The sequence below is a fragment of the Acinonyx jubatus genome, chromosome C2 (assembly GCF_027475565.1).
Source record: "Acinonyx jubatus isolate Ajub_Pintada_27869175 chromosome C2, VMU_Ajub_asm_v1.0, whole genome shotgun sequence".
Classification (NCBI taxonomy): Eukaryota; Metazoa; Chordata; class Mammalia; order Carnivora; family Felidae; genus Acinonyx; species Acinonyx jubatus.
Window position 1 is genome coordinate 108,385,305 of NC_069384.1, and position 17,718 is coordinate 108,403,022.

Sequence of the window (17,718 nt, forward strand, 5' to 3'; positions counted from 1 at the left end):
CTCCAACTGAACAGGACCAAGCCTTTCTTCTTTCCCTTTTTCCTCTTAGCATACTGGACTAGTGGAAACTGGAACGGGAACTTTATATAAGCAGGGCCTCTCCCATGTTGGGAGGCCAGCCTTAACTACTCTCTGCTGGTGATGTGTCACCCTTCAGCTGAAGCTGTAGCCCCAATAAGGCCTTGTTTGTGCCTTTGATTTGTGGGTCTGGTCGTTTCAGTTGTCAGGCTTAATTAAGTACTCGACTCTGGTAACAGAACTACTGTTGCCAGTTACTTCTTTGCTGAGCCACTCATCTTGCAAAGCTGACGATTTTTTAAATGAATTCAGAGGTGCAATTATTGTATGTGACACCCTCAATACACCCGTTAAGAATGTTTTTGTGGGGGTAATCTCCTTTTAGACCCTATATAATATCATCTGACTTTAACAACTAGAGAACATTTATTCAAATGGCAGCTTGCTTACTGGATGACATTGACAGAAAATAGTTACATGCCTGAAGCCCAAAGATTCTGCAAAATTTGTGTAGTGTAATGAAGACCATAATGACATTCTTATTATTAAGCACAACATATATTTAAAAAACAAAAGCTGGTACATCCTATTCTTTTAAAATGGCATTGAGACTATTCTTTCTCTAAAGCATTATGTATCAGAGAGGTCTAGATAAGAATAGAAGCAATCCTTTAGTGGAGTAGCTTAGACCTCTCAAAGATGATATTTGTCATTCATATCAAGCCTGAGCGAGTATTTTGGCTAGTTTTATATGTCAGAACCAAAACTGAAGGCTTAGCAAGGACACCGTTTCTTGCTTTGAATGAGGCAGGCTAAGAAGATGTACATCATTTTGCTCACACACTGAACTCCCCTCCCTTTTGTTCCTGCTTCTCTCCTGCTTGGAGTTGACTCCTCCTTCCTGCAGCTCTGAGGATCACAGGCTGATTGAAGAACACAGCGGTTCGACGGGGAGCTGTGCTCAGTGTCTGTCTCTCTCTTATTTTCCTTCTCTATCTCTCTCTCTCCCTCCCTCTCCTTCCCCCACCCCCCACCATCCCCCCTCCCCCGCTCTGTTTTGCTTGTGTCTCTCTCTGAACCTGCAAAGCTGACACCTACCTGATAATCTCTCTGCCTTTGAATGCAGCTCTGGAACCAAATGCATCGCTTTACTGCTCTTAAAAAGTGAATAGAGTTTGATTACCTCAAGCTACAAGCTGCTTTGCTCCCTAAGAAGGACACAAAAGGAGCCAGACATCATTGTTTTTCAATCTACCTGAGAAGCTTTTTGCATTTATGCCAGAAACTTGATGGTTTCAGGAGGAAGTTTGGGGTTTGTTTTTAATTGGAATGTTGAAAAGTTTTTTACTGATGCTTTTAAATGGAACTCAATTTTTAAATATGGGTTGAGTCAGATCTAAAGGAGACATGCCTGATCATTTTCTGCTGGACTGACGGGGAACTTCTAGAGGGAAACTTGGTAGGAGAAAATGAGATCTGATTTGCAACTAACAATCATGCTTTATTTTGAGAATATTTACAGACTCACTGAAAGGGAAATTAAATATTGACCAAAGACAATGTCTGGATTTTCCAGTAACTTATCAACAAATGACTCTACCCTGTGGAAAGAAAATCATAATTCGACGGACCTTTTAAATCTGCCAGGAACTCTGAATATCTATCTGTTTTGCCTGACATGCTTAATGACTCTTGCAGCCCTGGCAGGCAGCATTTATTCGCTAGTTTCCCTGCTGAAAACGCACAACAGAACCGTTGTGTCCATGCTTGTGGCTTCCTGGTCTGGGGATGATCTCATGAGTGTCCTGTCGGTGACCATCTTCATGTTTTTGCAGTGGCCAAACCAGGTCCCTGATTACTTCCAGGCTCTGTGCACCACCTCTGCCTTACTATATTTATGCCAGGGCCTCTCGAGCAACTTAAAGGCGACTCTCCTAGTCTCCTACAACTTTTACTCGATGCACAGGGCTGTGGGGAGCCAGGCAGCCTCCAGAAGATCTGGCCAGGTGCTCGGCGTGGTGCTGACCGTGTGGGCAGCCAGTCTGCTGCTCTCGGCGCTCCCGCTGTGCGGCTGGGGCACCTTCGTGCGCACGCCGTGGGGCTGTCTGGCGGACTGCTCCAGTTCCTACGTGCTGCTCCTCTTCGCTGTGTACACTTCGGCCTTCGGACTCCTCGCCGGCCTCTCTGTCCCGCTCACTCACCAGTTGCTGTGTTCGGAGGAGCCGCCGAGGCTCCACGCCAACTACCAGCAGATTTCCCGCGGAGCTTCCACTCCTGGGACCCCTCCAAGTCGGGGGGAAGTGCTTTCCTTGTCTCCAGATGATGCTCCCGGCCCTGCGCTGCGCTGTTCTGGAGGATGCTCCCCCAGCTCCGACACTGTGTTTGGACCGGGTCCACCAGCGAGGGCACAGCTGGGGCAGGGGCCGGGACACGAGGCTGCCGCTGTGGTTGGAGCCTGCAGGCGTGAGAACCGGGGGACTCTCTATGGCACCAGGAGCTTCACCGTGAGCGTAGCGCAGAAGCGCTTCTCTTTGATCCTAGCGCTGACGAAAGTCATCCTTTGGCTGCCCATGATGGTAAAAGTGCAGTTTCTCACGCGGGCGGGTGTGTGTACCAGACAGTATGAGTGCGTGTTGGGAATAGCGTCCCCGGTTGAGAGAGTCCCCAAGAGACGCACAGTTAAGTCCGCTTCCAAATGTATCTGCTGGGTTTAGACTCGCACTTGGGGGAAGGCAGCTCACCGGTAGAGCTTGTAGACTTCGAAGCCTTTGCTACTAAGTGCCTCTCCTTTCAAAATTGGGGAGGAGGACAGGGAGCACTTTTGGGCGCGGGGGACAGTTTTCCTAGATCTAACGTGGCCAAGGGTGTTGTTCTCTTCTCCTGTAGCAATATCTGGGAATATTCAGAAAAGAAGGGAGGTAGTAAAAGGGTTTTCTTTCCAGCCAACCCTCTGTCATCCCTTTCTCTCCAATCCATTTCTGCCTAGTAAGGACACCGCCCATCCTCAGCAGGGAGAGAGATTGGAGAGTTGCAATCAGAAGTAGAGAGGGAAGAGAGCGGACCAAATAGGCTTTTTTTTTTTTAATATGAAATTTATTGTCAAATTGGTTTCCATACAACACCCAGTGCTCATCCCAACAGGTGCCCTCCTCAATGCCCATCACCCACTTTCCCCTCCCTCCCATCCCCCATCAACCCTCAGTTTATTCTTAGTTTTTAAGAGTCTCTTATGGAGGAGGCAAACAGGCTTTTTTGTTCAAGCCTTCAGGAAGGAACCCAGTTTTGACCCAGGAAGGTGGCGTCCTGCTGTGACAAGCAGGCTGGGGAGTGGGGTGAAGTGAGGGTCCAGGGATGTGACAAAGGCCATCTGGAGTACCAGATGCAGGTTTTCAGGATGCCTGCCTGTTTTCCCAGTAGCGTCCCCACTATTGTAAATTGTGCTTCTCTGGAGGAGACCTGAGGTGGCAGGGGCACAGACCAGGCACCCAGGAGTGGAAACCACCCAAAGCCCTGTGGTGTAAATCAGGGGGCCTCATTCATCCCAAGAGATCCCAGTGGTCCATCACCAAAATTGAGCTTCTGACTCTCAGGCAGGAAAGGAGCCTGGAGAAGGGTGCTGGGGCAGCCTGCTTGGCGGAAAGGCCTGGCAAAGTTGAAAATTGTATCCTGGGATAGGTCTGAAGTTCTTTGCCTTTGCAGATCCACATGATGGTCCAGCACGTGGTAGGGTTTCAGAGCCCTCCCTTCGAGACACTCAGCTTTCTACTAACCCTGCTGGCCACCACTGTAACCCCAGTGTTTGTCTTGTCCAAACGCTGGACCCATCTGCCCTGTGGCTGCATCATCAACTGTAAGCAGAACGCATATACAGTGGCATCTGATGGGGAAAAAAGTAAGTCCTTGACAGTGTGGGGTTGGGGGCAATAAGCATACAAACACAGAAAAGTGGTCCATTGAGAAGTTGCCTGAGTAGGGAATGACGACTCCAAGCATAAATGTAAATAAAGAGAGGAAATTATAATGTGAAACAATTCTTAGCACAGTGTTGGGATAAGTTTTAAAGGAGCCAGTTTAAAACAACTCTGTGGCGTGTTTGTACATTGAATAATTATTTTAGGGAAGAAAGGTACAGACAGAATTCATTCAACACAGCATGAAGTCTAAAAGGCCCTTTGATGTTATATCCACTGTAGTTCTTAGACCAGAGTAGAAAATAAATTCCCTTCCCAAGTCTACATATGAGAAACCTGTATCTGAAAAGAGATTAACTCTTTGAAGAGTTTAAAAAGACATTATATTATAGTCCATTATTATGTAATGGAACAGGAAAGAAAAGTACTTTTATTATTTTGCTTCTTGTATTCATTCTTACGGGGTTTTAAGAAGTTTTCAGAGTAGCGTGCCTGAAAACAAAATTTAAGGGGCTCCTGTCTGGTTCAGTCAGGAGAGCATGTGACTCTTGAAATCAGTTTTGAGATTGAGCCCCACATGGGGTGTAGAGATTACTTAAAAATAAAATCTTAAAAAAAACCCCACGAATTTGAAGTATATGCCTCTGTTTTCAGAAAACACAAAAAACTCTCAGGTCAAGAAGGGACAAGGGTGGCAGAGTTTGTCCGTGTAGAAAAAACTTTAACGGAAAAAAAAGTAAGTAAAAAGAGTTCATCTCAGACTATTTCAGAGGTAAAAAAAAAAAAACAAAACTGGAGAATATTAAAATATATTCTACAATCAATTCTACAACAGTGTTATTTTATAAACATTAATTAACCATGAACTGGTCATTTTCCCTGTATTGATGACATTTAAAATGTATTATGTCTAGGTATTTTTCAAATGATGAGAGGATTTCTTTACTTTTAAGGATGCCATAAAGTTTTATTGTTAATAGATGCCAAATTTATCTATGTCTTTAAAACAAAATAACCATGGAACTTCTATAACAATTCTGTGCTTCCGGAGATTACTATCCAGAGCAACGGTGACACAGAAAATTAATAATAAATACTCTGAGCCACCAAGAACATATATAAAATTCATTTATAAGACTGGGAGTTCTAGCATTCTATCAAATGTTAACCTTTTGCCACTAAATTAATGAGCCAGCATTGTTTTATAGTATTTAAGGTTATGAGAGAGATAATAAAAGTTGAATGCCAGAGAAAATGAAAAGTCTTAGTAAAGTGATGTAGGGCCGTCATCTTTAAGAAGTAAAGGACACCCATATCACAGCTGAAAACAAAGCAATGCAACAGACCTATCACTGCAAATGGTCTAGGAAGTATTCTCTCTTGTACTGCGTAAGATTACAAGAGACTATGGCAGGCTGGAAGAATCAACAATCACATTAATTTCTCACGCTGGAAATTAAAACCACACTTTTCAAGATCAAAATAATATTTTTCCTCTAAAATTACCATCGTTTTTCTTTGTATTTAAATTTTCAGGGAAAAACTCCCTGAAATATTGTAGGCTTATAAAAAGAGGCATGACTTCAAAAATCAAACACTGTGAGAAACATTAGTTTCAAATGCTTGTAGTCCAAATGGCTCCATTCTCTTTATGATCCCAGATTCTGCTGTAGGGAAACTCTGAGAACAAGAATGATGTAATTTCATTGTCTGAGAACCCATCATATACTTTCCTGTTGCTAGGATGATACAAGAACAGAATTTTCAAACCCCAAAGATACTCTTCCTCAGGTAGGCAAGTGCCTAATCAAGTGCCTTGATTCTTTGGGAGTATGGCTCCAGTTTTACAGTTAGGCTTTTTCTCCTTAACAAACTAAGATTCCCCTTTTTACATTCTTCATCAGTGAACTCAAAAAGCAAGGACGCTTCCTAACTCATATTGATATAAGTTCATTTTGCAGATGTAAACATCATTCTCTATCTCAGCCTTCATGAATGCAAGTGGAGAGACATGCAATCAAAAATGAATGTCAGTAATGGGAAATAATTTGCAGATTAACAATTCTCTCTTGTTTCCAACAATAACCTGTATTACTAGTGTCTCAAAACAAAAGTGTTAAAAAAAACAAAGATGATTTTAACAAAGAGGTCTCAGGTGGCAGACATATGGACTGGATATGGCTTTCAGACTCTTTTCTTTGCATGAGATGATGTTTTCTTTTTTAATTAAATAAACAGTTAAAATATTTTCTGTAAAACCAGATTTTCAACTTTTATTGTAAGCAAAATCAAAATATCTGCTAAGTGCCATATTACTCTGGAGAATTATTTATTTTTATAAGCTGATATAATTAACTAATAATGTTTGAAATTGCAATTAGCAAGGTGTGACTAAAGGCAAAAGACTAAAGCTAATTCATGTTTCATCCAGGGCTTAGCTTTTCAGAACAAATACAACATTACACACACACACACACACACACACACACACACACACACACACACACTTTTTGTAAGTATAGAGAGCATAAACTTCAAAAGATCCTGACTGTATTCTGATGATCTTTAAGTTTCTGTTATTAAACTGTTGTCAACTGTTATATTGTTATAACCTATTATCTCCATTCATTACCTCAGTCAGAATTTACCTTAGGTTCTCTCATGGGTCTAATTAGCAGTAAAGCAATTTCACATAAAGGTTAGTAATTCAAATTCTGGAATCAGCTGACTTTAAATTCAAATCTCTTTACCAGGTAGGTAGGTCTTAGGTAGGTCTCCTCTACCAGCCTCAGTTTTTTCAACTGTAAAATAGAACTCATAAGCCTTTTATTATGCAGTGTTGTTGCTGTGTTAAATGACATGACCTGTGGGCATAAATTAGCCCTGGAGTTCTCTGTTTCTCCATGGTGTAAATCACAATCACTCTTCCTTCTCATAGCCTACCTCAGACTGCCTCTTCATGACCTGGAGGCAGATTCTCCATTGACAGTCTGCACACTCCTTCAAAAACATTACTCATTTTTTCTCTACACATTTCATAATTATAATATACAGCTAATCAGATATATAGCCACAGATATCAGTTTTATTGTGTTATATGATAAAATGGGATTTATGAGTTTTTGTTTGCTTACTGTCCTGGAGTTCACAATTTGTCACTTTGTATCTTTTTTGAGAGAAAATGGAAACCCATCAATAATTAAAATATCCTTTTAGTTCCTCCACTTTCACACTGTTGAACTAAGTTAAAAATCCTAATTTAATTTCACTGAACTATATTACTAGAAAAAGTAAGTAGAACTATACATAAGACAGGATATAAAATATTAATATATGTTTCTACTTTGTATTTTCTTTGGATAGAAATTCTTGTTTGTGTTCTGGCTCAAACAATGAATGTTTTGTCTCAAATAATGAATGATACCTATAAATTCTATTTTCAGTCAGCAGAATAGCCTTGTAAATCTTCAGTTATGGGAAAAATTTTGGTAATAGAATCAGCATATGAATGGCACTAGGATTTATTGTAAAATGAATCAAATTTTATTTGTTGTTCCCACAGAAAATTTATAACTTCATAGACCTTTCCACCAAGGATAGCTAAATGTCTGGTATATGATACTGATTTATCCAAGTAGAAATACTTTGAAATGAGCCATGTTTTGAAAGATGAATACCAAAACATTAAATTGCATTTTGTCTACTATCCTGATGTGACTTCATTCTTAATACATAAAGTAATGATCTAGTATTTAATGACATTCACACATAAAAATTGTATCACTTTCTGCCACATTCTCACTTTTCTACTAACACTTCATACCATATCCACCAACCAGTAGTAATATATTAAGATACTCTTACATTTCTCTTGGTTTAAACCATAAACTTTTATGCATTCTTATTAAATTCATTTTGTAATTAACCAGGTTTAGAGACACGTTGCAAAGTGCTTTAGATCACAAAAATATGAATCTATTCACTATTTTTTATAATTCATTCCAAATGTATTTGTATCAGAAATATATGTTCATTTAAAAAGTTTAAAAACTGTGTTGCAGCATTTTCTAATTTTTAATGTATGCATATATAAACATATAAATGTCAGGATTGGAATACATGAAAATATTTAATGCAGTCATATCTGTTGCTGATGTTGTCAGATGAATAACTCATGTAATATTAAGGCCCTCTTAATAATTTCTAGCAAAATAAAATTTAGAAATATATTTTATCCCCATATAAAGTAATGTATGGATAACTGATAGATTAAAAAAGCTAAAACTAAAACTGCATATATGTGAGAGTTTTCGAATTTATGGTTACATTTTTGTTCATTAAACTGCTTTAAAGACTGCAGGGTTCTTGGAATTGTATGTACTTTAAACAAGCCTCTCACTGCACAAGTGAGAAAAGTTAGGCCCAGAGTAATTAGATACCTTGAATTTATAAGGTGTAATTACTTTCATACATAATTGACAGGTAATGAAGATAGTTTTTAAAATCATAATAATCAATTTGAATGCACTTTCCTATTTTTATTCCCTATGTATATCCAATTGTTTATACCTACCTTCTTAACCATGGAACTTTGTTTTTGTTTTTACTTAGCCAAGAGGAGAGGCTTTGAATTCAATCTGTCATTCCAAAGGAGTTATGGGATTTATAAAATAGCACGTGAAGATTACTATGATGATGATGAAAATTCTACATCCTATCACAATCTCATGAATTCTGAATGCAAAACTACAAAAGACTTTCAGAGAGACACTCATAATATCTTTAATGCCATAAAAGTGGAAATCAGCACCACACCCTCTCGGGACAGTTCTGTACTAAAAGGGATCAACAAATGCACAAATACTGATATTATGGAGGCTAAACAGGATTGCCACAGTGGAAAGGGTGTTGATCCACTGATTTCTGAAGAAACAGGAGGTGATACAAACTATGAAGAAACCACCTTTTTGGAAGGGCCAGAAAGAAGACTTTCTCATGAGGAGAGTCAGAAACCAGACCTTTCAGACTGGGAATGGTGTAGGAGTAAATCAGAAAGAACCCCTCGTCAGGTACAGTAAAGGTTGTTCTTTCTGTGAAATAAAAAGTGAGGCCAAATATGATAGGCATGGGGAAAAAAAAAGATCAGTTGCTTATTTCATTCAATTTCACTTGCTTTGATTAATTTCCATAATATTAAATTTTATTTCAAGGTGTTCTTTTGAGGGATTTAAAATTTTAAGTTTTACATTTTATTCAAAATCTGTATGTTTTGGCATTGACAGAGCTAAACAGGCTCTTTGAGAAGGGTAGAGCTTTATAGTTTAACCTCAAGTAATCTGTCTAAATTCAGACTAGACTCTCAGAACTTGTTTCAAATTAGTTAACCTGGAAGTTTTCCTTTTCCCTCTCCCCCACAAAAAGTGCTCAAGGTCAGTTTTCTTCTTGACATAAAGGCAAATATTTATACAGCTAGTGGTGAGGAGGGCAGTCCTGCTGCAACTAAACTAGACAGTTTGCCTATTCTTCTTGCTAGAACTAGTCCCTCTAATACCCAGTAGGGAAAAAAGATCTAATCCAGAATATACTGAAGGGAGCCTTTGCAAACTCTGCTAAATGTTCCATCCCTTTAAGGATAGAAGAATGGCTTTATAATGTTTTATAAACCAAAAGAATTTGCACCTTAATTTTATTCCATTTTATCCTAGGTTCTAGCCTGCCTAGAACGATAAGGGATACTTCTTACTTTATTGAAACTATAGTCTAATGTTGGTATGAGATTGTTCTTTATTCCAAACTTTCATATCTGCTAATTAAAGCTGCCCGTGCTTTCCACACTACTGATTAACTGGAAAGAAGAGGCTTTTCTACAAGATTTAATGGAAATCAAACTCCACTTGTCAAAACAAAAACATAATTCCAGAAATATGTGTAAGGAATAATGCATTCATTAGTCAAAATATGACCATATAACACCAAATATGAATATGGATAGAATAATCTGAGATTTCCTTTATTCTCAGTGATAATTAAAACTACTAGTCTTATTCTAATATCACTGTTGAAAAAGTAAGTTATATAATAAAACAAAATATACAAAATATATTATTAAAATAATTATTCCTATTATTTAGTAATTAAGTATTTCAAAAAAAATCACTAAATATTTGCCACAAATTAAAAATAACAGTGAAAAGTATACTATTGACGGGCCACAGGGACACAATGCTCAGTATTTTTAGAAGAAAATGGTACCCCAGCTAAGAGGAAAATCCCTACAGTTTCATCATCAATTTGTTCCCGAATAATCTAAACCTCTTGGTTTTCTTGTACTTAAAAATTGTTAAGTAATATCATGATGAAGTGTCTGTATGTGTGTGTGTGTGCCTGTGTGTATGTGTGTTTGCATCCCAGTAACTTGCAAATACCTTGGTGTGTTACTCCTTTATTCCATCCCCATGCTTACCTCTTAGGAGTTACAGCTATCCTGAATCATCATTGTTTGTTTTATTATTTTATCACAAATGAATGCATTTCTAACATAATATATTATTTAGTTTTGCTTATTTTGAGCTTTCTAAAGATGGTGTCATACTGTACCTAATTTTCTGGCACTTGTTTTTTTCCCACTCAACACTCCTTTAAATGACTCCATTTTCTTATGTATTTTGCCAAAAACATTGGGAATTATCATCTAAAGTATCACAACTTATAACCCTCATTAAAAAGTCTTGATTATAGTCTGGAGAGTATAATCAATTACCCTAGAATCTTATGAAAGGATCAGACACTGTTTACACATAATATACTGTCCTATGAGAAAAATGAAACACAGCTTATCCACAAGCCTCTATAAATCATAAATAAAATGATATATAGAAAGCACAAAACTTGGATCAGTCCAGATCAAATACCAATCAATACCTTTCAACTATAAGGATTTGCTTAAGTATTAATATTTTAACATCTCTGAGGAGCAAGTAGTTAAAAAAAAACTGATCTAAAATGATGGTTGTGAAAAAAAATATTAGTGATAAAATAAGGGAACACTCAGGAAAGATAAAATTTATATTTTCAGAGACTAATTGAAATTAAATGAAATACTATCATAAATTTTCAAACAACAGTAAGAAATCCTTGGATTATAGGCTGATGTTATTGATAGGTCTTGCCTTTTAGCAAATTTGCCTCTGAACTTTAAGGTTAACATGTAACCAAAATATATTTAGGGACGAAATGCTTATGAAAACACTTCCATGACCAAAGACAGGTTTTTACTCTTAACCTATTCTTCACCACAGATATTTCATGGGAGTAGATGATGACTTAGAAACCACTTTCATTTTATCCTTTTCTTCCAAATACCTTCTTTGCTCTGAAAGCAATGTTAACTTATGTATCTTAAAATGATACATTAAACTGCAGTAGACACTACAATATGTCTATAAAAACACTATCTCTTCTGATTTTCTGTGGTTGTACTTTGACATTTTTAGTCCGAATCTATTAGTTCATGTTTAATGGTTCTACATTCAATGGTGTGTCTTCTTTATTCTTAAGCTTAAAAAAAAAAACCCGCAGGTTTGATTTAAAATATATTTAGTGAGCCCTACTTTATTTTGACAATACATGCTGCTTAATTTTTTATTAGAGTTTAAGTTAGTAAACAAATTCCCAGTGTATTTTGTTTGAAATCCTGGCAGGAGTGAAAGCATCAGATCAACGTTAAGGTGTAAAGAAGATGGTAGTAGAATGCCTTCGGGAGTTTCAATGTGATCCAATAAAATTTATCAGAGTTGAAAGTGCTAGTAAGACTGAAATTCAGTGTTAACCACATTACCACTCCTTTTTGGATCCCTAATAGGTAGAATCCTAAGAAGTCCACTGTTAAAATATTCAGATAAAAATTAGAAATGTCAGAGCTCTGGGGCACCTGGGTGGCTCAGTCAGTTAAGCGTCTGACTTCAACTCAGGTCATGATCTCATGGTTTGTGAGTTCAGGCCCCACGTCAGGCTCTGTGCTGACAGCTCAGAGCCTGGAGCCTGTTTCGGATTCTGTGTCTCCCTCTCTCTCTGCCCTTCCCCTGCTCATTCTCTGTCTCTCTCTCTCTCAAAAATAAATAAACATTAAAAAAATTAAAAAAAAAAGAAATGTTGGAGCTCTTCAGTTACAAAGTTTTAATATGGTGTGACTGTTCTTCAAATGAAATAATGATTTTCAGAACCTAAGAGTTTTGCCATCTATGAATAAATAAAATTGGACTTATAAAATAATTCGGTGGCTTGTGGGTGTTAACTCTAATTTTCTCTTTTAATACAAAGTTCATCAATAAATTCCATTTTCTTTTAATGTGTTGTCTTAAAGCTCTAGAAACTCATTTGTGTATTATAATCAATCAGAAACAAAGATATGTTGTAACTATATCACTTAATCCCTCTTATAATCCTAGCATCATAGCATCTGAAAGGTGAAAGGTCCTCCATTAAGCCAGTAGAATATAGAAAAACAGATTCTGAAACAATTTTCTCAAATGAGAGACCAAGCAGGGAGAAGTGACTACATTTGAATGAGCTACACAAATCATTTAGCAGAAGGATGTATACACAAACAAGAACTAACTTTAAAGTCATCTGAGCATTAAAGAAGTTTTATTCTCATTTTAAGTGAAATGTTTTAACTATCTAAAAATAGTTTTAAAATCCAAGTTGTGTCTGCTGACAGAATGAAGTGGTAACAATGGTTTCTATAACTTTTTAACATTATTGCTTCTTTAAATAGTTTTCATAAAAAACTGTAGAAACCAGAAATCAAACTAGATTATTTGGGGTTCTTTAAATTAGAGCTTCTCATTCTTTTAATGTAAATTCAAGTTAGTTAACATACAGTGTAGTCTTGGATTCAGCAGTAGAACTCAATCATTCATCTCTTACATATGACACCCAGTGCTCATCCTGAAAAGTGCCCTCCTTAATGCCTGTCACCCACTGAACCCATCCTCCTACCACCTGCCCTCCAGCAACCTTCAGTTTGTTCTCTGTATTTAAGAGTTTCTTACTGTTTCTCTCTCTCTGTTTTTATCTTACTTCTCTTTCCCTTTCCCTATGTTCATCTGTTGTGTTAAACTCCACATATGAGTTTCTCATATTTTAATGTGCAAATAAGTCAAATGGATGTCTTGTTAAAATGTAGATTGTGGGGGTGCCTGGGTGGCTCATTTGGTTGAGTGTCTGACTTCTGCTCAGGTCATGATCTCACAGTTCATGGGTTTGAGCCCTGTGTTGGGCTCTGTGCTGACAGCTCAGAGCCTGGAGCCTGCTTCAGATTCTGTGTCTCCCTCTCTCTCTGCCCCTCCCCTGCTTGCTCTCTCTCTCTCTCTCTCTCTCTCTTAAAAATAAATAAACATAAACAATTTTTTTAATGTAGACTGTGACTAGTAAATCTGAGGTGGGCTCCAAGATTCTGCATTTCTGACAAACCCCTAGCTGACTGGAGTGCAAAATAAAAGCCCATCCCAGACCTATACAATCAGAATCTCCCAGCTCATTCAAATGCACATTAAAATTTAAGAAGTACCACATTAGCATCTAATCACTGGGAGATAAATACTAGTTTAAAAAACAGGGCAAAATTAATCCTTTCCGCTTAATATATGCCTCATAAAGTAAAATAAGAATAGAAGAAAATACTCCAATACAGTAGTGTCCCATTATCTGTGGGGGATATGTTCCAAGACTCCCCGTGGATGCCTGAAATGTAAATAGCACTGAACCCTACATATACTATGTTTTTTTTCCTATATAAACATACCTGTGATGCAGCTTAATTTATAAGTTACGCACAGTAAGAGATTAATAATAATAACAAAAAATAGAACAATTACATTAACATACTGTAATAAAAGTTATGGGAATGTGGTCACTCTCTCAATTTCAAAATATCTTATTGTACTGTACTCACCCTTCTTCATGTGATGCTATCAGATGATAAAATGCTACATGATGAAATGAAGTGAAGTGAGTGACAGGCACTGTGATGTAGCATTAGGCTACCATCGACCTTCCGATGATATATCAGCAACATCATCTGCTTCTAGACCACAGTGGACTATGGGTAACTGAAACCACAGAAAGTGAGGCCTGGATAAGTGAGGGGGCTACCTGTATGCATATCTCTTACCTCTCCCCAAAAAGAGTGTATCTTCTCTTTTCATTTTAAAAAATAAACTATTAAAAATTTAAATCAGGAATAAAATAGTGTTTCCCATGACATTGTTAACTTAATATTGGCAAATGCTTAAACCTATTCTCTGAATAATTTGTGACATTTTTCACTGAAGTGACTGTAGGAGAAAAAATCATTTGTCACTTATTTGTAGCCTCAAGACAGTCATCTTACAGCAAATAACTGTCTGGAGTATAGATATTTTATATTTAGCTACATCCATTTGTTACAGTGTTTAGTTCATCACTCACTGTTCAGATACCTAAAAAAAACTGTTACACTGCTTTTTAAATATTTTTTTTAATGTTTATTTATTTTGAGAGAGAAAGTGTGAGCGGGATAGGGGCAGAGAGACAGGGAGATAAGAGAATCCAAAGCAGGCTCCGCGTGGTCAGTGCAAAGTCCAACATGGGGCTCACACCCACAAACGGGGGGATCATGACCTGAGCTGATGTGGGACACTCAACTGACTGAGCCACCCAGGCACCTCTACTGCTTTATTTTTTCAAAAGTGTTTGTAACTTTTATTGTTTTATCATTGTAAAGTAATATAATTATTGTAGAAAATTTAGAAATTACTGATAAGCAAAGAAAAAATACCCAATTCCAACCACCCAAAGTTAACCACTGTTTACATTTTATCACATAAAACTTCAGGCTCTTTCCCATGCATATATTTTTACTTTTGAAAAAAACAGGATCACATTGCATGTGCTCTTTTGGAATCTGATTTTCTCTGCATAAGAGTAGAATTAATTTCTTCCTGCTTTAAATTGTTCAAGCACTTTTTTGAGATTATCTGGGACAGTTTAGAATGGCTATTTGGAGTGTGGCTGAAAACTCATCCATGAATGCAAATTTGTTCTCAAGCATTCAAAGTACTGAAAGTTGAAGCTAAGGGAATTTCATCGTAAAGTAATTCAAATATGTCATAAAATTTTTGTAATCCGCACAGCGTGTATCGTTTGCTAAAATGAAGTAAAACTGAGCTGTTTAACTGTTCACTTTCTACAAACTCAGGGGGATTATCATCGGATCCAAGCTCGTGTGGACTCCTATAACTCACCTTTTAAGCTAATTTTGTTAACATTCTTAAAAACACCTTGTGATTTAAGGAGACCTTAAAAGGCTATGTACTAGAACTGCCGAGTATGGCTTGAGTCTCTTCTACAACCTCCTACTGAGTGGTTATCCCTCACTTGAACTCAAACGGCTGGAAATTCATTACATTTTTTAAACTTTTTATTGTGAACTAATTTTAGACTTACAAAACAGTTTCAAAAATAGTACAGAGAGTTCTATATCCTTCATCCAGCTTCCACTAATGTTAATATGTTACGTGACAGTAACGTAATTATCAGAAAACTCACAATTAATTTATAGACCTTATTTCAATTTTGCCAGTCATCCTGCTTATGTTGTCTTTTTGGTCCAGAATCTAATCCCAGATCCCATACCGCATCTGTTGCTATGACTACTCAGTCTCTTCCAATCTACAGCTTCCAATACAGTTATTCAGTCTTTCCTTGTCTTATACAACTTTGACATGTGTGAACTACTGGACAGTTTGTTTTGTTTCTGGAATGTCCTTCAATTGTGTTATGTTTTCCATTGATTAAGTTGAAGTTACACATTTTTGGCAAGAATACTACAGAAGTGATGTTTGCTCTTCCCAGTGCATCAGATCAAGAAGTACATGGTGTTGATACGTCTTGTGATGGCAATTTCATATAGGTGATGCATTCCAGATTTCTCCATGTAAAATTACTATTTTCCCTTGGTAATCTATATGTAATTTATTTGTAATTTATAATATCTTATAAGGAGATATTTTGAGACCAGGCAAATATTGTTTCATGTCATACTATTGCCCACTAATTTCAGCATTAATTGATGAATCTTGCCTGCAACAATTATATGAAGGTAATTTTCTATTTCTATCATTCCTTCTATATTTATTATTGGAATTGTCCTGAAAGAAAAAGCTATCTCTTCTCCTTCATTTGCTTATTTATTTATATCAGTATGGGCTCAAAGATTCTATTTTAATCTGTAGGTTATAAGCCATACTACTATTCTTTACTTTGCTACTCCAGTTGTCCTATATTTGGCCATTGGAAGCTCTTTCAGGTTGGTGCCTTATATCCATCCAGCATGCTATCCTCATCTTTTTAACACTTCCTTATTTTCTAGCAGCACAAGAAATTCCAGCCTCATCTTCTGTTATCCCTGATGCATCCTTAGAATCAAGCATTTTTCCAAGGAGTTCTGGTTCCTTTTATTGGACAATGGTATTTAGAAACCAACATCTGGGTGCTACATATGCTCATTGCTGCTGGGGTGTCTTGCTTCTAGACCCTATCATTGGACAGATCTAGGAAATGGATATATGTATACTCGTGTACACATCAATATTTCTGTAACAGTTTCTCTGTATAAATCATTTAAAACCATGCACTTATACTGATACCTCCAAGTCCAATCAAATACCATAGATTCATTAATGCCTTTCCCTTTTCTTGTTACTTCTTTTTCTAACAGTGAGAAAACTGACTTTCATTCTCCAGAAACATATTTACTTATTTGCTCAATTGCACACCTATACTCTTGTGGGGAAAGAAAAGTATTAACTAGAATATAATGGTTGTATACACTTCTTTTCATCTTTAATCTTACAGTTTATAGTCAAAATACAATCTTCCCCATTGACTTAGGTTATTTTCATTTTCATTCCTTTCATTTTATATTATGAGTTCCTCCCACTTTATTTTTGATTTTGATTATTTATGTTTGAGTATGTGAAACATTACTATGATTCCAAGAATCAGAACTACATAAAATATGTGCTTTCCTCCCTCATTCCTTCTTCTCTATTCCCATTTTCCCATTCTTTCCACCCTGTACCTACCTATCCCCTGTAAGTAATCAATCTCATAGTTTCTGGTTTAACTACCCTGTATTTCTTTTTGCACAAATAAGCAGATACATGCATACCTTCTTATATCTCCTTCTTCCTTACATATAACTCTTTTGTACTTTACTTTTTTCACTTAACAATATATCATAGAAGTTACTCCATACCACTTTATAGAGATTTCACTTTTTATATCTGCATAATTATCCATAGTGTGGCTATACCACAGTTAATTCAATCACTCTCTTACATGGGCCTTATGATGTTTCTAATATTTTGCAATTAAAAAATATAGCAGTAAACAACATTATGCACATGTATTTTCATATTTTTGGAGGTGTATCTTCAGAATAAATTCCTAGAATTAGGATTTGGGTGTCAAAAATATAGTTTTGTTAGGAATTGCCAAATTCTCTTCCAGAAGGGTCATACCAGTCTGCATTCCCATCAGAGGCCTCTTTTCCTCACAATCTCGGTAATAATATATTATTATGCTTTTTAAATTTTTGCCAGTCTGGTATTATATGTAAGTGATGAATCACTAAGTTCTACTCTTGAAATTAATTTTACACTATATGTTAACTAACTAGAATTTAAATAAAAACTGGAAACATTAAAAAAATTTTTAAATTAAAAATAAATAAAATTTTGCCAGT

At 36.7% G+C, this 17,718-nt stretch overlaps 1 protein-coding gene and 1 long non-coding RNA gene across 4 annotated transcripts in view; one reads left to right on the top strand and one right to left on the bottom strand.

Annotated features, from left to right (window-relative positions):
* The window catches only part of LOC106974863 (uncharacterized), a 342,416-nt gene that overhangs the window by 263,261 nt on the left and 61,437 nt on the right, over positions 1-17,718 (bottom strand). For 2 of the 3 annotated variants that reach the window (XR_008297916.1, XR_008297917.1), the window contains one exon: positions 13,885-14,041. The exons of the other annotated variant lie outside the window; for it this stretch is intronic. This is a non-coding gene — a long non-coding RNA (uncharacterized LOC106974863). The remainder of the gene's footprint in view (positions 1-13,884; positions 14,042-17,718) is intronic. 3 annotated transcript variants of the gene reach the window in all.
* GPR149 (G protein-coupled receptor 149) overlaps positions 1,021-17,718 on the top strand; it is a 68,403-nt gene continuing 51,705 nt past the window's right edge. The window contains exons 1-3 of the mRNA XM_015072143.3: positions 1,021-2,594; positions 3,718-3,910; positions 8,541-8,998. Coding sequence (XP_014927629.3) covers positions 1,578-2,594; positions 3,718-3,910; positions 8,541-8,998 — 1,668 coding nt within the window. The 5' untranslated portion in view covers positions 1,021-1,577. The remainder of the gene's footprint in view (positions 2,595-3,717; positions 3,911-8,540; positions 8,999-17,718) is intronic.